Genomic DNA, 23706 nt, shown 5'->3' on the forward strand with positions numbered 1-23706 from the left:
TGCACAGCTGCCTCCCGCGGGAGCCCAGAAGGGAGAAAGATCGAAATATCTCAAAACACCACCGGGAGGCCGCCACAGAGACATTGATGCCACCCAATCGCAGTGGTTCGTTTTCCGTTGATCATTTTTCCCTCTCCTCCTCCCCTCACCCTTTTATTTATGTCAATAAGCACATGCTCCGAGTCTGTTCCCTGAGTAACTCCCTCTTTCTTACAAAGCTTACAACATTATTTTGTATTCCAACTTGATTTCAAGTAACTGCTGCTACAATTAACAAAATTCTTATTATTCAAGAAGGGGAGTACTTTTGGTTATTGACTCGGCAATGTTGTCTTTGTTGTGGCTTTTTGATGCAGACATTACTACTTCTCAATGATGACCCCTATTGTGTGTTGATGATGAAGTTTTGTCTTGAGGTGACGGAAGAGGTGGCTCGTATTACCACGACTGTCACCTGACAGTACTTTGCAAAGAGTTTTTTTTCTGTTTGTGGTTACACTTTTTGAATCATAACCATGTCCCAATGATGCAGGTAGCCCCCTTCTTTCAAACATATTTTTTATAGTTCTTTTGTGGAACTGGCAGTGGATCTGCTTCATGTGCACTGCCCTTTTGTATTTCTTTCACTCACCTGTACTTACAGAAAGTATTACACCAGACAGAACAGATTGATTCTATACCCCAACAAAAACTTTCCTAACTCAATTATGAGGCAGACAGGGGGTTAGAGAACAATGTGACTCAGTCCTAAGAAATTCTCAGACAGGGCAAAGCAAGGACAGGAAGTGGCACCATCCACTTTCCAAAGGGACATAAGGAACATCTAAAGACCACTAACGAACTACCCTGACACAAGCCTGAGAATAGCCTCAGAGTTGTCTCCCAGCACATGAGGCAAAGCAGGGTATGAAACAGTAACTCAGCCCACTATCTTTGATAGTGTATGCCTTGCCTGGGACAGCCTTTCTTTGGGACAGCATAATTGAGGGAAAGTAAGCCAGTGATTCAGCCCCAAAAATAGGGGCAGTATCTCAGTGGACAGCAAGGGTAATTTGTACAGAGGACAGCATCTCCACAGCTTTAAACTCTGCCCTGACCCACCCGGACAAAACCAACACTTATGTGAGAATGCCCCAGTCTGTCAGGTTAGACAACTTCTCCTCCTCCACCCTGATTCTGAACACTGGTGTTCCACAAGGCTTTGTGCTGAGCCCCTTCCTGTAGTCCCTCTTCACCCAACCACCTGCGTTCCCGTACACAGTTCCAACATCATCATCAAGTTCGCAGGTGACACCACAGTGGTAGGCTTGATCAGTGACAATGACGAGTCAGCCTACCAGGAGGAGGTCTGGTGCCTGGAGGCATGGTGTGCTGACAACAACCTGGCCCTCGGTGCAAACAAAACCAAAGAGCTCATTGTGGAGCTCAAGGCTGCAGTTATGCCCCATTTCTCATCGATGGTACTGAGGTGTAGCGTGCGTCCAGCCTCAAATTCCTGGGTGTCCACATCTCCGAGGATCTCTCCTGGTCCCTGGTCCCTCAACATGTCAGTCCTGGTCAAAAAGGCGTGGCAGCGCCAGCGCAATCGTAGACCACCAGCACCAGCGGTGTCAGCACAGCATCACCAGGGACCCTTCACATCCATGCAAACTGTTTGCCCTCCTCCCATCAGGCAGGCGGTACAGGTCTCTCCATTCTCGCACCAGCAGGCTCAGAAAACAGTTTCTTTCCATCTACTGTAACCCTGCTGAACTTTAATTCTTGTAAAAAAAAATAATAATGTGCTTCCATTGAACATTTTGAATTGCCATATGAAAAACATTTGCATTAATTGCACATCTATACAACTTGTACATACAAATACTTAATACATGTGCATTTTCTGCCCTCCTCTATTTGCAATACCTGAATTAACAAAGCATGGACTGGACAACATTTTACATACTGTATGTCTGATCTATGCTAAGTTAAACGTGTTGGGCAGTTCAGTACAGTATGGAATCATAGAGGTTTTTGTGAGTGTAACCCTATCCGGAAGACTTGCCTGATCGGATCTAGTAGGACATGGATGGCCTCATCTGTTGTTCGTCCTCCATATGAGAGCAGAGCCCATCTCATTCTCTGCAGCCCCTGATTAAACCTCCACCCCCAGACTGAGAAGGTTAAGTGGAAGCGTGTTGACTCCCAGAATGGTCGGCCGGAGGAAATTGATCTCCTCCAACCAGGTAGAGGGCTAGCAGGATTACAACATGGGCAAAAGGGCAGGAGTGGGGTGGAATCGAACATCCACCTGCCGTAATTAAAATCATCGATGCCAGGAGCGCCATTTAGATTATGACAGGCCGGTTAATCTATCTCTCGTTTCTTTTTTTCTTCGTTCGGTGGGAGCGAGATATCGGAAGATGTCCGAAGAGAGACATTCAATGCGCTGATCTGTTTATCATTGGTTAACAATGTGAGAAGTAACTTCGTTTCCGTTTGGCAGTCAAATCAGTTCATTAATAATGGCGTGTCGGACGGTGAGATGTGCGTAGCTGGCTCACTCAGAGTGCTGATGGGATGTAAATCTAATGTGCCATGTTGGCCATCTATTATTCACATGGTCTTATTTAATGATTCCATAGTTAATAATACGGAACGTGGCACATTTAACAGTGCAAGGCCCTGGGCAGAGGTCAAGTGAAGCTGTCCAAACGTGCAGACCCTGAAACCCGTCTGGAACGACCTCTTCAAAGGGCAATCTTCCCAAAGACATCTCTGTCCTATTCCCGTGGTGCGTTGTAGATACTACTGTGACGCACTACTGTGACGCAGTGTGATAGAGGTGTGCTGTGTCCTGAAGCTGTGGAGGTGCGGCAGGTTCATTCTTCCTCAATAGAGGATATCCCTCAGCTTTTATGTCACCATTATCAGTCACAAAACAGAAACACAGACATTACAGCAGCATATGTTCAGACATTCCAGGAAATACATTGATGCCCTCTAGTTTGAACACTCTCGGGGTGATAAAAAATTATTTGGAGTGACATTTAGGAAATGCCGACCGTAATTGTATAAATCAACTCTGCTTTTTCTTTGCCTCGGATATTGGTAAACCAATGTAATTCATTATTTTTTGGATTCACCTTGACTGTTGAATGACTTAGACCTTCCTGGGATGGACTGACATTTTGGTCAGACTTTAAACAGCTGCTTGACAATGACCACGCTAGATAGTGCTACTGTAGCACCAAATCGATTTGAAACAGAGTGACTCGACAAACATATAGTTCCAGCAATAGTGTAAAATTCCTCCTTACTAGTTATAGTCACTTGAAATAATTCCAAATTGTATTATTACATTATAATATCATCAGATTATAGTCTGTACCTTTCATATGTATCGTATGATTACTAAAACAGTGGTGTGGATCTTGCTCGGTACATAACTACTTTACCTAGGATTACCAAGTCAAACAATCTGCCTCGTTCCTACAGCCACCCACACCCGATTTAAAAGAAACGGATCACCGGCCTTTTGTTCTCTCGCTGTGCTGTTTTTCCCCCTCTGTCACCTCCTGAAGTGGAGAGGGGGCTGCGTTCCTCCACAACCCACCACCACCTCCACAGACCAGAGCCCAACACTGCACACTGAACACAGAATCTGCCTTAAGAAGCCTACCTGCCCTGAACGCTGAGTCCTTGTGACATGGAGCTGCCCTCCATCGAGGTCCTACCTGACTTCAGAGCAATGAAGCGTGTAGGAGGGATTGTTGATACCCTACCGCCCTGGTCACTCTCTGTTCCAAAAATAAATCACCCTCAGACGGGCACAGGGCAGGCTGGCAGTACTAAAATGCCCCACACCTGAACAGATCTGTCCTGTGGCCATCAGCAGCAGGCCATCTGTCCCATGGAGACTAATAGGACTATCCTCAGTACACAAATTCCCATGATTCCACCTCCCCACTGTTAACATAATTGCTACACTATACTATACTCCAAGCAGTGTTCACCTCTCTACATGTAGATATACTGTACGGAAACGTTCCATGTGCACATCAGCTGCCAATCCATGCACAATACATATTCACCGCTCACCTCTAATTATTATTATCTTAAGCTCACCAACCGTTTCCATATAAATGTTTGGAAATGTTGCATCGATGCTGTGTGTGGTCTCAGTGTTGTCGACCTCTTGCAGTGCATTTCCAGTCTAATTCAGCGTCTCTGTAGGTGGGTTTCCATTGAGGCAGACTGAGATGATGCTTTGTGATTCTGCATTCTACACAGTCATAGCGCACATGCAAACCATAATGTGTCCTGTAATATGTTCATCCGGAACATACAGTCCATACTGGTCTAGTGGTACCTTTTCTGGAATGTCTTAGGCATGAATTGAAAGCCTGGCAGCACAAATATGCAAGTCTAATGTTCTCTTTAGGGTAAATGTGCTAGACTATTTATAATCTCCCCCTCTTTCATCATGCAGCCGCCTCCCCCCACCCCAGGAGAGTGGAAATAAATACATGTCTTTTTTGTAGATGGAATATTAATGGACTGGCCGAGAATATCTCACACAGAAATCCTTGGCTAATGCATTTGAATACATCTGTATATCTGTATCTTAATCCTCATTGAATTCCTTGTGAGGTTAGATGACATGCCAATGTCTATATCCAGGTGTGCAAGCCTACACTATGGTCTGTATTTGTGTGGCTGTGATTGCTCATCTCACGCCGCCGTGTATTAAACAGGGTGTGCTGGATAAGATGCATAGATGGTGTGTAGATGGTATAGTGTAGATGGTATGGTATAGATGGCATCACATAGATGGTATAGTGTAGATGGTATGGTGTAGATGGCATCACATAGATGGTATGGTATAGATGGTGTCACATAGATGGTATAGTGTAGATGGTATGGTATAGATGGTGTCACATAGATGGTATAGTGTAGATGGTATGGTGTAGATGGCATCACATAGATGGTATGGTATAGATGGTGTCACATAGATGGTATAGTGTAGATGGTATGGTGTAGATGGCATCACATAGATGGTATGGTATAGATGGTGTCACATAGATGGTATAGTGTAGATGGTATGGTATAGATGGTGTCACATAGATGGTATAGTGTAGATGGTATGGTGTAGATGGCATCACATAGATGGTATGGTATAGATGGTGTCACATAGATGGTATAGTGTAGATGGTATGGTGTAGATGGCATCACATAGATGGTATGGTATAGATGGTGTCACATAGATGGTATAGTGTAAATGGTATGGTGTAGATGGCATCACATAGATGGTATGGTATAGGTGGTGTAACATAGATGGTATAGTGTAGATGGTATGGTGTAGATGGCATCACATAGATGGTATGGTATAGATGGTGTCACATAGATGGTATAGTGTAGATGGTATGGTATAGATGGTGTCATATAGATGGTATAGTGTAGATGGTATGGTATAGATGGTGTTTTATAGATGGTTTCGTATAGATGGTCTTGTATAGATTGTATTGCATACTGGGAGAGGAGAGAAGTCTTTAGTGATGTGGTCAGACTGACAAGGCTTTCTGGTCAGCAACAGCTGTCTTTAGAGTAGGACGTATCATCTCTTTACAGTGCCTCACACTACATTGTTAAGATAGGTGCTTTTTGGATTCAGAGCAGCTGAACCGGAGGGCATCTCATAATACACTGCTTCTTGTCAATGGGAATGAAACACGAAGACTAAATGTCCCCTCTCTCTCTCTCTCTCTCTCTCTCTCTCTATCTTGCCCCTCGCTGTGTCCTTTTCTCTGTTTCTGTCATTCACACACAGGAGAGACAGCTCCACGCCTGGCCATACATTGAGATCAATACCGGGCAGTTGACCCATTACATGGCTCCACTGTCCTCCCAAAGTGACCACCGCCACACTGGCTTCATTGTGCCGGAGCTCATCACACCCACGGCAGCCAAGACACCAGTGACAGAGGAGTCCTCAGACCTGACAGGAGAGATGGATACTTCAGGTAATCAAAGCCCCTTCCTCACCCTATACAACCAATAACACTGTTTTATAGCTCGTTATATTTCCAGTAAATAAACATGAATGAAGTTGAAATTAAGCACTGCATGGCCAGTAAAAACAATGGAAACCAAAACATTTTATTATTTCTCCCTGACCGTTTCACTGATTACTTCTGTTACATTCAGTGTGTTTGCAGAGATATAGCTCTACATCTGTAGTAGTCTGTCCAAAGGTAAGGCTTCAGGCTTTGTTTGAGATAGAAAGAACAGACAGCCAGGATCTGGATACAGGTATTTTTCAGATGGTAGCCAGAAAAAGATGGTGCCCCACCACGTTGAGGCGATTCAACAGCTGATATAGCTGAGTCACTGAGTATTTTTCTTCAAGCGCAATATGTTTTTTCAACCAGCCATTACTCTTTTAAAGTAAGAAGGGCCTTCAGGTTAGTTTGGCGGCAATATTCTCTTTGACTCTGCACAAATCATTTTGTATAAGAAGTGTGGTGTCTGTGTGCATCTATACATTTGTGTGTGGTTGGAGAAGAGTGTGGGTTGGAGTTGTAGGTGTAAACTGAGATGGGTTTTCTGAGAGGAAGTGACAAGATATGGGGACCAAGGATCACAGAGTGTCTGTATCTAACCACTCTTTCATAAACTACACTTCTTCTGTTCTTCAGATGTCCTGGATTATGGCATTTCTTTGTTTCTATATCCATGAGGCGTGTAACAGTTGATGAGTCAGGCCACAATCGCAGGGAGAACGGAGGATGTTTAATAAAAGAACTAGAACTATAACCAAAGGAAACACTACAAACAAGACTTGACAGAACAACTGAAACATAAGGCATACGCCAAACAAAGACTGACAAGATACAGTGGGATAGGGGGAACTTGAGTAGGAACAGTGATTAGGGAAACAGGTGGGAGAGAGGGCGTTGAAACTTACGGGCATAATCCTGCCATGCCAGGACGTGACAGTGCCCCCCCCCCCCCCCCCCCCCCGCAAGACACAGGAGAAGGGGGGGAGGGCAGGAGAGTCCAAAAGTGGCAGCCGTCAATCCCGGTTCTCCGCCAAAGCTCATAGAGTCGTAAGTAAAGGGCTCCGTGAGCAACCAGAACAGGCAACCCCCAGAACATGACCCAGAAGGGGCCAGCTGAGGCCTTGAACCGGAGCCGGTGCCTGTACAGTGGGGCAGGGCATCTGAAGTGCATCGTCCCTTCTGCAGCTGCTTGGGCCAATGGTCTTCTCCCAGATCCGCCTCCATGCGGGTCCCGTGCCGGAGCCGGAACATTCATCGTCTCCAACGATGCGGGCACCCCCGCGACTGACGAACCCAGTCGCTGCACCCACTGCCATAGCCCCCCCCCCCCCCCCGGAAATAACTAGGTGGAGCTATCCCGGGTCATGTACGGTCTCTCCCGGGTCCTCCATTCACCCGCTGTGTCCTTCTTTAACAGTTGATGAGGCAGGCCACAAGTGCAGGGAGAACGGAGGACATTTAATTAAAGAACTAGAACTATAATCAAAGGGAACACAACAAACAAGACCAAACTGAAACACAAGGCATACGCCAAACAAAGACCGACAAGAAAGGGGGAACTTAAGTAGGAACAGTGATTAGGGAAACAGGTGAGGGCAATAAACAACAGAATGAGTGTCCGTGATCCAAACGAGGGCGAGAGGGCATTGGATCTCACTGGCCAGGACGTGACAATGCGTGTTGAGAGTTAGTGCTTTTTACAACTTTGAATTAATGTGTCAACACCACGGAATTGAGGTGAAAGGGTCTTCATTGGTGGAATTTAATGTGAATGACGCAGTTTTGATTTGAATATTTTGGGTTTGCATTAGCATAGAGAAAGACCAGTTTACTCTTTCTTTTTCCAAACCTGTCCAGTTCTCCCTTATCGTTCCTCAAATTAAAATTGTGATTCCCTTTATTGGGTTGAACTATATATATATATAACATTTCCAATGCAGTATATTGATACAGCATTTAAGTAAATACAGTGCAATGCAAAGTGGATAAAAAAATGGCAAGACCTTCAAGTTTGGTCAAAATCGTGTCCATGCTTCTTGAGATGATGCAAGTGATGAACATGGGTACGATGTCACTGTAGCAGAGGCTGGACCAAGTCATTGTTTTGCAAGTCCCTAATAAGTCTTAAGCAAGATTCCCTATGCAGCACATAGACTCAGTGAGTGACAGGTGTCCAGCCAATGATACGATACGGTTCACTTACGCTACGCAGCCAATCATAGCATTGACAGTGCTTGTGTAAGTGCCCTGCCCCTATGCGCCGTGGTTAGCTAGCTAACAACAGTGCGGCAGAGATAAGAGACGGCGACGCAAATGCAAACCTTTTACCATGGCGAAACGAACGAAGTGAGAAAGACAGACGTGAAAAATAAGGTTACATTTAAGTCAGATTTGTGCATATTCTAGTGACATTTATTAAGATTTTTCATTTATGGATATTAATCATTAAATGCTGTTACTACTAGATAATTTATGGGTAGTAGAAATGCTAATAATTATTTTACAGACAAAGAGTTACAAGAATTTACACTGTATCACAAGCTACAGCACACATGTCATTGTGCAAAAAGTGAATGGCCAAAGCAGGACTCTTCCCATGGCCAAAGCAGGACTCTTCCCATGGCCAAAGCAGGACTCTTCCCATGGCCAAAGCAGGACTCTTCCCATGGCCAAAGCAGGACTCTTCCCATGGCCAAAGCAGGACTCTTCCCATGGCCAAAGCAGGACTCTTCCCATGGTCAAAGTAGGACTCTTCCCATGGCCAAAGCAGGACTCTCACATATAACATACTACACATCTCAAGAACAACAAGATTTTTGTCTTTTTCATCTTAAGTGGGCCAGAGCCGGTAGCTCAGTGGTTGAGTGGTAAACACTCGAAAATATAAAAAGTAAACTAATGGAAATTGCTTCTTCAGATGTCCTGAAGAATGGAATTTGATTATTTTAATAAGCCATCTAACTTGCTATGATCCCAGGTGTTGAACAGGTGTGATACTGGTGTGTGGCCACAGCATGCACAACTGATGTTGCTTACAGTGTGCTCAGGGAGCTTGTGTGTATGCCCAGACACATAAAAAATTTGAGGGAACATTGGTCTCAAGTCATGCCATTCAGGTCCCAAGTCAAGTCTCAAGTCAAGACCAACAAGTCCCAAGTCAAGTCCTAAACTTTGAGTTTCGAGTCATACAGAAGTCAAAATGTGCTCTTCATCAAATTTGATATTAATTTCATATGTCTAACAAGATTAAAGTTAGTATATTACATTTACGCAAATCATGAATGTTTTAAATATATACAGTTTTGCTCAAAGTTTTGCATACCCTTGGAGAATTGGTACTATATGCACCATTTGTAAAGAAAGCAAGAGTGAGCAGGCAAAACACGTCTTTTATTTCTTATGGGATTCACATTCAACTGTAGGTCATAACAGAATGGCACCATTATAAAACAAAACATGGCAACAACGAAAAATATGAACTGACCCATGTTCAAAAGTCTGCATACCCTTAGTTATTAATTCTGTGTATTGCCCCCTTTAGCATCAATGACAACGTGCAATCTTTTGTAATAGTTGTCTATGAGGCCCTGAATTCTTGAAGGTGGTATAGCTGCCCATTGGTATAGCTGCCCAAACAGAAGGATTAAAATTAAGAGACCACTGCAAATTGAATGCTTCTGTTCCTCACTCAAAACTTTCCTTTTCAGCTTTTTTGGAAAGGAAAGAAAAAGGTACTGTGGTTTCTTAGTTATTTCCGGAGCTGTATATTTATTACTTTCCAAATAAAACTTACACCAATTAGCCATAACATTATGACCAGTGACAGCGGAAGTATAACACTGATAATCTCATTATCATAGCACCTGTGGGTGGGATATATTAGGCAGCAAGTGAAAATTCTGTCCTCAAAGTTGATATGTTAGAAGCAGGAAAAATGGGGAAGCGTAAGGATCTGAGCGACTTTGACAAGGGCCAAATTGTGATGGCTAGAAGACTGAGTCAGAGCATCTCCAAAACTGCAGCCCTTGTGGAGTGTTCGGTCTGCAGTGGTCAGTACCTGTCATAAGTGGTCCAAGGAAGGAAAAGCGGTGAATTGGTGACAGGGTCATGGGCGGCCAAGGCTCACTGATGCACGGGGGGGAGAAAAGGCTGGCTCGTGTGGTCCGATCCAACAGATTGAGCTACTGTAGCTCATATTGCTGAAAAAAATATATGCTGGTACTGTCAGAACACACAGTGCATCACAGTTTGTTGCGTATGGGGCTGCGTAGTCACACCACACACTACCTGTATGTGGTTACAGTCAGCTAATGTATGTCAATGGTTTTAAGAACAGTAAAGTCAGACAGGATTTAGTCTACCAACTGTCCTGCCAGTTGTAGCTCAATCTTGGTTGCAATGATCACATTCCTGCATTGACTGACTGGAGGCCCATTGGTTTAACGTTACTTTAGACTACATGCTCACTAGCAAAGTTTTGGTGATATTAGCCACAACTTACCGTTTTTTGTGCAACTTCAAATGCCGAACAAATTTGGAACTTGTTGCCCCTTCGTCTGTAATCCCCACATGTTTTTCAAGTTGCAATCCGTTTTTTGTTGACTAAAGCGTCTTTATATCCAAAATAATTTATTTTGGGTATCGTCTTTCCAAGAGCTCTCTGATGGAACACTTCGATTGGCTGCTGTCGGATTCAAACTGTAATACATTAAATGAAGAGGTGATACGCTGCACACATTTTTAATAGCATATTTTTAGTATTTGGGCTTGGGGAGGGTATCAAGTCAGTTAGAGTCAAAAGGCTCAAGTCCAAGTGAAGTCACAAGTCATTGATGTTAAAGTCAAAGTAAAGTTGCTAATCTTTTTGGATTTTGTCAAGTCGAGTCTAAAGTCATCATATTTGTGACTCGAGTCCACATCTCTCCACTGTAGGCCCCTAATCGCAAATTTTCTAAATAATAGAATGTATATGGATGATGGTTATACAGAACACTGCACAAAGAAATTAAGGGAACACTTTGAACTAAATATATTAAAGATCAAAATGTTTACTGTACATTGTATCATTCCTAGAGAATAAAATTATGTAACAACAGTAATGGAAAACAAAAACACCAACCAATGGAAGGCTGGATTCAAACTCACATCGAAAATCAAAGTAAACAAATGAAATCACAGGCTCTTAACTTGTGTGAATTTTATTACGTCAAATCATGATGTGACTCAGTAGTGTGTATTTCCTCCACCTGCATGTACACACTCTACAACATCTGGGCATGCTCCTGATGAGACAGTGGATGGTGTTCTGGGAGATCTCCTCCCAGACCTGGATCAGGGCATCAGTGAGCTTCTGGACAGTCTGTGGCGCTACTTGGCAGCCTCAGATGCACTGATACATAACGTCCCAGAAGTTCTCAATTGGATTCAGATCTGGGGAATGTGAGGGCCAGTCAATGGCATCAATGTCTTCGTCATCCAGGAACTCCCTACACACTCTGGCCACATGAGGCCAGGCATTGTCCTGCACCAGGAGGAACCCAGGGCCCACTGTACCAGCGTAAGGTCTGACGATATGTCAAAAGATATCATCCCGATACCTAACAGCAGTCAGCTCGCATGTGGAGGTATATGCGACCCTCTGAGAATATACCTCCCCAGACCATCACTGACCCACCACCAAACCTGTCATGCTGGATGATGATGTAGGCAGCATAGTGTTCACCACTGCATCTCTAGACTCACATCTGTCACATGTGCTCAGTGTGAACCTGCTCTTATCTGTGACATGTTTTGAGTACAGAAAGAAATGTGATTGTTTCAGGCGATTGACCAATCGGAATGGAGAGTAGGCAGTGCTCATGAATACTTCAAATGTCATCAAGATGCGTGCAATTCATCAAGAAGCCTGCTAATCTCTGTGAAAGAGTAAATTTGCTTTTATGTTATAATGAAGTACAGTGGATCTAAAAAATTCTACAGTTAAAATGCCTGGTTCTTGTGATGTAAAAGAATGAAACAAAGATAAATCGTGAGGGATTTCAGTCCTTCACGGCGTAGTGTGTAACCAATTGTTTTCTTTGTGACTATGGTCCCAGCTGCCTTGAGATCATTGACGAGATCCTCCCGTGTAGTTCTGGGCTGATTCCTCACTATTCTCATGATCATTGCAACTCCACGAGGTGAGATCTTGCATGGAGCTCCAGACTGAGGGAGATTGACAGTTCTTTTATGTTTCTTCCATTTGCGAATAATCGCACAAACTGTTGTCACCTTCTCACCAAGCTGCTTGGCGATGGTCTTGTAGCCCATTCCAGCCTTGTGTAGGTCTACAATCTTGTCCCTGAGGGGATCAAATATTTATTTCACTCATTAAAATGCAAATTAAATTTTTAACATTTTTGACATGCGTTTTTTTGTTGTTATTCTGTCTCTCGCTGTTTAAATAAACCTACCATTAAAATTGTAGACTGATCATTTCTTTGTCAGTGGGCAAACGTACAAAATCAGCATGGGATCAAATATTATTTTCCCTCATTGTAAGTCAAACAGACCGTCCATAACTCCCTTTGTGGCCAGCCAGTCTATAAGTCAAACAGACCATCCATAACCCCCTTTGTGGCCTGCCAGTCTATAAGTCAAACAGACCATCCATAACTCCCTTTGTGGCCAGCCAGTCTATAAGTCAAACAAACCATCCATAACTCCCTTTGTGGCCAGCCAGTCTATAAATCAAACAGACCATCCATAACTTCCTGTGTGGCCAGCCTGTCTATAAATCAAACAGACCATTTAGACCTCCTTGTGTGGCCAGCTCAGACTCTGTATGGTCAGTCCTGAGTTCTTTGTGACCAGCCAGTCTGTGAGTTAAACAGACTGCTGTGAATGGGTTTGCTTGGTGTGGATGTACTAGCACTGTTCACCCATCTCTGCCGTACTTTGAGCTTAAAGTCCCACTAGAGAAATGACAATGCAAATAACGTGTTCTGTATATACTTAATGATGAAAATCTGATTATCACTGCTATGGAAATCACTAGAGATATAGAGTACATATTTAAATAGACACTAAGTATAGGATTTTATGTCTCTACATATATTGTAAATCAGAATTCATTTTCTCAGCAAGTCCTACAGTTGTACTTCCGTTATTTAACTTTAGGTAACGGAGTATTCTGCTGTTCTTGACTGTTAACAGTCTGAGACGTTAGTGTCCGGCAAACGTGTCTCTGTTGGCCTTAAGACGCTATTACAAATTATCTACTGGCCATTTAGGCTGTTTATCATTTATGGTTTCTATCATTTCTATATAAAAGAAAAATATTTTCAGGGAAAATTCCTTTGAATTGACAATCCATAATGTTAAGGGGGTATATCCAATATTAACAGTGCATTAAGAATCCATGACCAATATTAATGCCTGTTTCCCATGGTGTTTTGCTACCTTACACTATTCTTTTATCTAGAAACAATGAGATTGTGTATGGAAGCAGAATTGCAAATTTAAGATTTTCAGCATTTCCAATCAAAAATCCTTATTAAAACCAAACAGCCTGTGCCTGCAGCATTCTCTTGTGGATAGGGTGGGTAGAGAATATTTGTATTTTCTCTTTTTCTCTTTTTTAATTTCCTGTCACAGCCCCCCCCCCCCCCTAAAAAAAATAGCAGTTTGCCAGAGTCTTGTCTGTCTCTAATTGCATCCTGTTCTCCTCCTCCTAAAACCATCCTCTCTCCTCTCTTCAAACCTTTTTAAGTACAATACCTTTATTCTGTGGCTAATAATCCCACTGGGCCCAATTTAGCAACTAATGTTGGCAAATGTTATCTAAAAGACTTTTCAAAGCATACTCTGGTTCAATTTGAGAGGTTTGTCATGAATTATTTCCAGTTCTTCAGGGGTGAGGTGGGTGGGGGGGCATTCTGCCCAATTACCTAAAATATACCAATTATTTTCTAGCGCAGCTGCTGGTATAAGAGAACTACTATACCTGGCATTGACATTTCCAGCAGCTTGAAAAAACACATCTAAAGCACAAACATCACATACAGTATACAGTTACTACAAGGATGCACATTTCCCCATCTCCTCCCTCTCACTGACAAATCTTTGGAACCCTCCTTTGAAAAAACTCAGGCATGAAAGTCACAACTCGGTATTTTCTTGTAAGACCTGAAGGGTTTTTGTGTTGTATGGACGTGTGGGCCCATCATAAATATTACGGTAAATTAATATGCCATAAATAAGTCAGAACACTATTCATATAGACAAGTTCTCTGCATATTACAGACAAGCTCCGATAATCTAAACACTGGACGTGATAATGAACGTGGGGTGAGATTTGCACATCTGAAGGGGGGGCAGAAGGGGGGGGGGGGTGTTTATTGCACTCTGGTCCTTGTTCTAGCAGGTCCATGACATCACAGTGTGATGTGCAGATTACATTTTCTTGGGTGTGAACCCAACAGGGGTTTGGACAGCATCTTTTTACCCTCAGGGACACTAACAGGAGATTCATCCTCCATCTGTTGTAATGGATTAACCTCTCCTAGAAACCTATTCTCTGGTTCATCTCTGTGAATATGTGACCTGGAAACCACTCCTATGTTATAGATCTGTTCTGTCGCAGTGATATGAATCGTGTGCTTTGGCTTGTGGATTTCAGACTGTTGCCTGCTGTGTCTTTATTATATTCATTCAGTTGTTTGTCTATTTTCAGTCAGTTCATTTCTGCAGGATGACCACAGAGCTGGGGCCTAATTGAGATGCCAGTGGTAATTGAGACGCCAGTGGTGAGAGTCGCAATAGGCAGGATGTCATCTCTCCTGCCCCAAAATGATACAGACAGGGAGATGGCAGAGTTCACATTGGGTCATCTCCATGAATCAGATCAAGAGTATTCATTAATGTTCTTTTCAGGGCCAATATACCTATTCACACACACACACACAAACACACACAAATGCACACTCAAATAAACCTCTCCAATCCCATATGTCATGGATCATGACAACCTGAGGAGGATATCATGTCTTGTATATTCATTAGAAAGGACTAGCAATCTCAGACTAATCAACCTCAGTGTTTTGCACACATTTTAGTCTGAGAGCATCATGGGCCTGTTTGTCATATTCTGTGCAGCGTATTTCATTACACTAAGTGTCCAGCCTTGTGATGAATGCACATATTTTTATTTCCTGAGCCAGGTGGCAGAAACTCCAGCCATGCCCCCTATAGTAAGAGAGTTATACTGAACCCAGCCATGCACCCTGTAGTAAGAGAGTTATACTGAACCCAGCCATGCACCCTGTAGTAAGAGAGTTATGCTGAACCCAGCCATGCACCCTGTAGTAAGGGAGTTATGCTGAACCCAGCCATGCACCCTGTAGTAAGAGAGTTATACTGAACCCAGCCATGCACCCTGTAGTAAGGTAGTTATACTGAACACAGCCACGCACCCTGTAGTAAGGGAGTTATACTGAACCCAGCCATGCACCCTGTAGTAAGGGAGTTATGCTGAACCCAGCCATGCACCCTGTAGTAAGGGAGTTATGCTGAACCCAGTCATGCACCCTGTAGTAAGAGAGTTATACTGAACCCAGCCATGCACCCTGTAGTAAGGTAGTTATGCTGAACCCAGTCATGCACCCTATAGTAAGAGAGTTATGCTGAACCCAGTCATGCACCCTGTAGTAAGGGAGTTATGCTGAACCCAGTCATGCACCCTGTAGTAAGGGAGTTATACTGAACACAGCCACGCACCCTGTAGTAAGGGAGTTATACTGAACACAGCCACGCACCCTGTAGTAAGGGAGTTATACTGAACACAGCCACGCACCCTGTAGTAAGGGAGTTATACTGAACACAGCCACGCACCCTGTAGTAAGGGAGTTATACTGAACACAGCCACGCACCCTGTAGTAAGGGAGTTATACTGAACACAGCCATGCACCCTGTAGTAAGGGAGTTATGCTGAACCCAGCCATGCACCCTGTAATAAGGGAGTTATACTGAACACAGCCATGCACCCTCCCCTCTCGCTTACCCTCTATAGCCTCTCTCCCCCTTCCCTGTCTCTCCTCCCTCCCTATAGCTTCTCTCTCTCTCCTTCCCTCACTCTTCCCCTCTCTATCGCCTCTGTCTTTTTTACGCTTTGTCTCTTTCTCCCTCTTGTGTACTTGTCTACAATTACAATGAAAAGTAGAATGTCACAACACTTGCTATTCATGATGTCTTCACCACTACTTTCTCTTGTCCTTTCTGTGTCGTTATATTATGAATTTAGAGGAGACACCTGTCTACCGTCTCACCTCAGACCTCTCTTGCTGTGGTTGTAGGTGCGGAGCCCCAGAGTGATGTCATCACCAAGCCAAGTGTCCAGGCACAGTCTGAGGACACGGAGATGTCCCAGGCCCAACCCTCAGCCTGCTTCACATCCACCTTACTGCCTCACAGGGATCAAGGGGACGGGAACGATCAGGAGCAGGCCGAGGAGCACACGGAGCCCAGCAACAAGGAGCACGGGGACAGGGGATCAAGCGAGTCTGTGGACAGCGGCTCCTCCTTTGAGGAACTTGAATTGGTGGAGGAGCAGGAGAGAGAGTTGGGGACAGGAGGGAGTGAGGATGAAGGCCACAGTCAGTGGGGGGGCGGAGCCAAGGATGACCCAGGAGAGTATTTAGCTGGAGAGAGGGAGCAAAAGTGTGACAGCGAGGAGTAGGACGTGGGAGATAGATGTACACTAACACTTCATGCTTTGATTATTTTGGGGTGGGAGAAAGATCTATATCGCTATTTGTATTTGTCTTTAATGTCAACGTGTTGGTGGATCTGTTGCCAGACTATTTATCATGACAGACCTGACATATTTATATTTGATTGAAGTATATAAATGTTAATAACATTTTACCCATTAGAACTGTTCAACTCCTATCATAGGGCTTGTTTGCATTAGGAGAGAGAGAATCAAAAATTTCTGGTTTGCATAATCAATTCCATAGCAATTTGCCCCGTCTTGTTCCAGACGTACCACGCGGGATTGGGGCCGCCAGTCGATGGAAGATCGAGCATATACGTGCGCACTTGGATGGTGGTGTCTCGAGCTATCAGTTTCTGCAAATTTTGCTCAACAAAATAAGCGTTTTAAAGAGTTTTAACATCTTGGAAAAGTAGTGTAATGTAAATAGGCCCATAGTAGGCACATTTTAGATGTAAGACAGGGTTTTTTCTGGATCAAATGTTGGCGTAGGTGGGGGCTAATCAAAACAGTTGTAATGTTGTCAGTCAGTTTAAAGTTTAAAATGGGAAAATATGAAATGGATTGACCAGGTGATATTCGTTACTAAACAACCTGTTTACCTGTCGATATCAATCTAGAGTAGCTTACCCATAAAGTCACGTGTCTGAATGCTAGCTGCTACGTCTAACCCCGACATGTTCACTGTCTAGAAAACTCACTGGACTATAATTCAAGCCATTAGCTGTTGAGGGCCAGATTAATTGGCCGCACGGGATGTGTTCATTTGGGGCCAGGCTAGTCTATTTGCTCACCTTTTAACAAGAACAAACGTCGGAGTAAGCTCTTGTTACCTGGCGTCCCATCTTAAAAATGTTATGGTTTCTGCCTAGAAAAACTATTTTGACTAACTCTTATAAAAGCCATTATTTGAAGAACAGCACAACAAATTATGACTGATTTAGACAGCAGTTGACAGCTGACCAAACCCCTGGGCAAAGTAGTTTCCTATGCTAGAATGCTGTTCACTAGTAGAAAATTATGCAAAGCCGGTGAAATCAAATGCGCTATTTGCCCGATGGATTAATTGATGAGCTCTCGTTTATAAGTTAGCTCTACAGCCAGCGTTCAACTACTGTAGCTAGAGCTAGCCTACTAGGAAACTGGTCGAAGTATTGACAACAAAAAACCTATGAGGCCATTTCAATACATCCGTAAGTAAAGAAATGCTCTGTTTATTTCCCTACCACTAATTGTTCAGAATAAACTAGCTATTTTAGTGGAACCTGAGTCCAAAGAGAATACTTAGGGGGGATTAATTAATGACGAATATCTACAATTTGTCTAAATTCATAAATTGCTTGAAATAATTATTGGACTTTCTCTATGCGTTCAACTTGCTTCGTTCTCTATGCGTTCAACTAACTTCGTGGGGACTGGAACGCCGGTTCCATCCCCCACTTTCTGGGGGATGGAAAATATATAGAAAATTTTGCCATAATTTCTCATTGAAAAACATATGAAGGAATCCATTGTATTTAGTTTTAGGTAAGGATTTCTAATTATATCTTAATGTCTCAATTGAGATACTAACTACCTTTGAACTAAACTATTTACTGAGTACTGTTATGATGCCTTCTCACATAACATAATGACCAGCAAATCCAGGGCTTGTATTGTACAAGAGTGTATATAAAGCATAATCTGCTAACAGGGAAAAACATTCTATAGATAATTTTGCTTTTGCCCTTTTTTTGGAATAGGTTTGACCCCTGGGAACTGGGGCGAGACTTAAACAGAGTGTTGAAGGTTTATCCAAGGAACTGTAAGAGGAGGTACTTCAGATGAAAGTCAGTTCAGACTCAGACATCAAGGGCTCAGATTTACAAGTGGAGCAAGAAAATGTGTAATAAAATCAGTAGTTCCACATGGGAATAACGTTTAGCAAGTGAATGTGTTACCCAATTTTGAGATGTCTTTTTCTTAATGTGGTAGAGTTTTTGTAATAGTTAGCCAATCAAAATAAAAACATTGCCAATCAAAGTCAAATGTTCACCTTTGAGGAGAAGGTTATTATTATTTTGGCCTATGTGTTTCCAGTATAGCAACTTGTTTAACTATTCCGGTATGTCTTGTGTACCAATATAATCTTTACTCTTTTACTTGAATCAGGGATATACTAAGGTATTCATTTGTTTTAGGTATAACTACTTCTTGTATAGCATGTTAATACTCCTATCAAATTGACAAAGGGAGTTGTTGTCACTGATCTTCTGGTGGGTGCTTTAAGATGCACGGGGATTTAGTTAAATGCCTTGGGAAATCTGTCTCTAATAAAGTTTTTTCAAGTGTTAATCTAAATAATGTGCAATTGCTCATGCTACAGTGCTTACAAACCTAATCTTCTTTGGCTTTTTAATTAATAAAAGTATTGCCTTCTATGATCCAAGGAAGAGCTTGTCTTAAGGAGGGGTGCATAAAGAAATTATGAATAGACACAAAGTACCTGTAAAAACACTTTCTATACAAGCAGCTTTCATGACCATTCACACTTATCTGTATTTTAGCGGCTTGACTTCCATTTCCTCTCTTTTCTGAATGATTCATGGTTCTTGTGAATTTCCAAACCCTAAATGAAGGAGTAAGAGATATTTACAGTGGGGAGAACAAATATTGGATACACTGCCTTACAAAGCATGTAGAGGTCTGTATCATAGGTACACTTCAACTGTGAGAGACGGAATCTAAAACAAAAATCCAGAAAATCACATTGTATGATTTTTAAATAATTAATTCGTATTTTATTGCATGACATAAGTATTTGATCAGCTACCAACCAGAAAGAATTCCGGCTCTCACAGACCTGTTAGTTTTTTTTAAGAAGCCCTCCTGTTCTCCACTCATTACCTGTATCAACTGCACCTGTTTGTATTTGTTACCTGTTTAAAAGACACCTGTCCACACAATCAAACTGACTCCAACCTCTCCACCATGGCCAAGACCAGAGAGCTGTGTAAGGACATCAGGGATAAAATTGTAGACCTGCACAAGACTGGGATGGGCTACAGGACAATAGGCAAGCGGCTTGGTGAGAAAGCAACAACTGTTGGCGCAATTATTAGAAAATGGAAGACTTTCAAGATGACGGTCAATCTCCCTCGATCTGAAGCTCTGTGCAAGATCTCACCTCATGGGGCATCAATGGTCATGAGGAAGGTGAGGGATCAGCCTAGAACTACACGGCAGAACCTGGTCAATGACCTGAAGAGAGCTGGGACCACAGTCTCAAAGAAAACTATTAGTAACACACTAGGCCATAATGGATTAAAATCCTGCAGCGCACGCAAGGTCCCCCTGCTCAAGCCAACGCATGTCCAGGCCAATCTGAAGTTTGCCAATGACCATCTGGGTGATCTAGAGGAGGAATGGGAGAAGGTCATGTGGTCTGGTGAGACAAAAATAGAACTTTTTGGTCTATACTCCCCTCGCTGTGTTTGGAGGAAGAAGAAGGATGAGTACAACCCCAAGAACACCATCCCAACCGTGAAGCATGGAGGTGGAAACATCATTCTTTGGGGAAGCTTTTCTGCAAAGGGGACAGGACGACTGCACCGTATTGAGGGGAGGATGGATGGGGCCATGTATCGCGAGATCTTGGCCAACAACCCCCTTCCCTCAGTAAGAGCATTGAAGATGGGTCTTCCAGCATGACAACGACCCTAAACACACAGCCAGGGCCACTAAGGAGTGGCTCCGTAAGAAGCATCTCAAGGTCCTGGAGTGGCCTAGCCAGTCTCCAGACCTGAACCCAATAGAAAATCTTTGGAGGGAGCTGAAAGTCCGTATTGCCCAGCGACAGCCCCGAACCCTGAAGGATTTGGAGAAGGTATTAAGTTCTGCTTTTCAGATGTATCAAATACTTATGTCATACAATAAAAGGCGCATTAATTATTTAAAAATCATATAATGTGATTTTTGTTTTAGATTCCGTCACTCACAGTTGAAGAGTACCTATGATAAAAATGACAGACTTCTACATGCTTTGTAAGTGGGAAAAACTGCAAAATCGGCAGTGTATCAAATACTTTTTCTCCCTACTGTATGATATATCCACAACACATCTTTGTCTGCCATGCAACCCTTTTGTGAATGAGCCATTTGTCTCAATACCCTATTTAAATATCTTTATGACAGAGGAGGAAATCAATGTGCACAATGTCATCTTTGAGAGGTAGTGGAATTCCCATAGCACTACATTTTAGCACATCTGGAACTGAAGAGACCATAGGTAACTATTGGGATTGCCTGACAACTTCTCTCAGAGTAGTTCGTATTGAGCTCTTCCACAGCCTGAAATAATGATGGTAATATCTTTCTGATTCATGCTTAATATAGAATTTTTGAACAAGCAACATTATTAGTGTACCGTTAACAGAGAATTGGTTGTGTGATACATTCAACTCGTATTAGTAACATATGCGTTCAGTCATGGTATGTATCTATACAGCACTTATGAATTGAGTCCCCCAATTATTACTCAGTTTAACTTCAGTTGGAATTCAATAGTTTCTGTATAGTTTTTTTTTTTTACTTCAGCTCCTTACATCAATATGGCAAGCTGTTTTAACATTTATTTATTCCAATTCTTGATATCAATGTTTTGCATTCTTGATATCAAGATTTTGCATTTTTTATATCATGAACCTGGAACCGCTTCCCTATACGAATTATCTATCTCAAAAATTACTGATCTCAAAAAATTTAATATTTGATCTCAATTATTCATGGAATATATGATAAAATGGCTTGCCATAGGTTTCAATTTCTTGATATCAAGAACACGAAATCTTGATATCAAGAATGCAAAAAGTTGATATCAGCAATAGGAATTTGAACTAGTTTAAAATGTGAATAATTTTTAAAACAGTTTGCCATACATCCAGGACAACTAAAGCAAACGTATCTTGTGTAATTCTGATATCAGTGACTGAATCCAAACCCAAGGAAAATGAAATGACTATGAAACCATGACTCCATAGCACAGTGCTTAGTGGGCCACATGTTGAACCCTCGAGGGTCCTCTCCTGCTCCTTGATGCATCTAGGTGGATCTGCTTCCACTTGGCTTGGTGCGCTAAGCTTGTGTGTAATCGTCAAACAGTAATGAAATACTCCAGGGAGGCTGAAAGCCCTGACTAAGGAATGGGTATGTTATTATCATGTCATTGTTGTGCTTTTGAAGTTTTCGGAGCAGATAGTTTTAATCTTAGAAAAATAAATTCTGAGGATAGGAATTGGTCATCTAATCTGCCTTTTATTGATCAGGATTGAATGTCATTTTATGTATTTATAAACTCAAAGATATTTTACTTGCCCGTTTTGTTGACCTGACCAAGCAAGTCAAGTATGCCACCCTATGAATTAAATTATATTATGGTACATGTATCTTCGAGAATAAGTATTTATCATTTTATTTGGAGCAAGGCCCCTAAACTACACTTGATTAATGTGTGACCTTTGAGGAGGGATTTTAAGTCACATTCTGTATATAGAAAGCTGGGGTGTGTTGTGATGTGAAAAACTAGAAAGACCTTGGCTATTTTACATATCAGCAGCTCTTTTAATGTCGAACTGATCCAGAATTGCAATTAATATTCAGAACTGAGCTATACGGTTCCTTATCAAAATGCCGGAGGATAGGTAAACAAAAAAGGTTTTCTGGGATAAAACATAACTATCATTTGACAAAATAACACAATGCCTTTCAAATAATTTGATCTACAATACACATTTACAAATATGTTATAATACAATGCCTATATCAACAACAGTTCTTTCTGATTTACAAAGCAAAATTGTAAACAGTATCTACAGTATGGCTAAAACTTAAAACCAGATGAAATATATTTCCCCTCTGAACTTAGCAGAAACCAAAGGTTTGAAAGCAATTGAAGACGGTAGGTAATTTTTTTCTTACTGAAAAAAACAATGATTTATGTTTAATTAGACACAGAACAAGTACGTTTTCAGGAATATAAATAAATGCCAAATGCATACTGTACTAAAAAGGAATATGCTGGCTCTATGTAATTTATATAGTTTGCCTATTTCTGCTACAGTGAAGAAGTAGTATCACAACCTTTCCAGTAGATGGCAAGGTGTATGCTTGTTCAAAGTACTAAAAACTGGATTCTGTGATCCTGATACTGTGCAATCAGAATTTAATGTAGTGATCTGGTGAAAAATATATAATTTACAACCAAATCAATTTGATTACAGATGGCAAAAACATTTGATTTTACCATCAAGATAATTCTCTTTCAGATACTGATGAAGGTTTGATAAACTTGTCTTTGGTCACACTCCTGCTGAGCTATATGGACACGTGCTTTGATTTTTATCCAAAGAGGGGTGCAGTGAATCTTTTTTGCTGTTGTGTTAGCATATATGTAATATCAAATAGTCTTGCTTCTTATCTGTCTGGTGGAGCCAATGTCACACAGATTATGGCTTTTCAATTTTATCAGGGGTCAAATGATTCTCTCAGGGTTGAGAGATATACAGTGCAGCATGTGTCTGTTGTATATAGGCCTAATCAAAAAATGTATTATTTGGTATCCCACCAGCTCTGCAAAGGCAATCTGTGCGAGAATACAGGACTACATTTGGTATTGTGACAATATGTGGACGCTCAATTTAATAATAGAAAAACCCACATGGGGTACATTTGAGAGCTTTAATGATAAGGTCTTCCATATGTTATGAATTATAATTAGTATTACAAGGGAAATGTGAAGATCGTTGACGTCGAATACAGATCCCGACTACAGCCCTTTGCAGGCAGTGAATGTGGTTTTGGCGGAAGAGGTTTAGAGGTCACAAAACATCCTGTGGTGATCCCAGGAGTCCTTGTCCCGCGCGGGTAGGTTTACCATCT

General features: G+C 42.1%; 1 protein-coding gene across 1 annotated transcript in view; it reads left to right on the forward strand.

Annotated features, from left to right (window-relative positions):
• The window catches only part of LOC105017168 (testis-expressed protein 264), an 80708-nt gene extending 61494 nt beyond the window's left edge, over nt 1-19214 (forward strand). The window contains exons 3-4 of the mRNA XM_010881555.3: nt 5810-6002; nt 16373-19214. Coding sequence (XP_010879857.1) covers nt 5810-6002; nt 16373-16755 — 576 coding nt within the window. The 3' untranslated portion in view covers nt 16756-19214. The remainder of the gene's footprint in view (nt 1-5809; nt 6003-16372) is intronic.
• The last annotated feature ends 4492 nt before the right edge of the window (nt 19215-23706 follow it).

Source organism: Esox lucius, chromosome 17 (assembly GCF_011004845.1).
Source record: "Esox lucius isolate fEsoLuc1 chromosome 17, fEsoLuc1.pri, whole genome shotgun sequence".
In the NCBI taxonomy this organism is placed as follows: domain Eukaryota; kingdom Metazoa; phylum Chordata; class Actinopteri; order Esociformes; family Esocidae; genus Esox; species Esox lucius.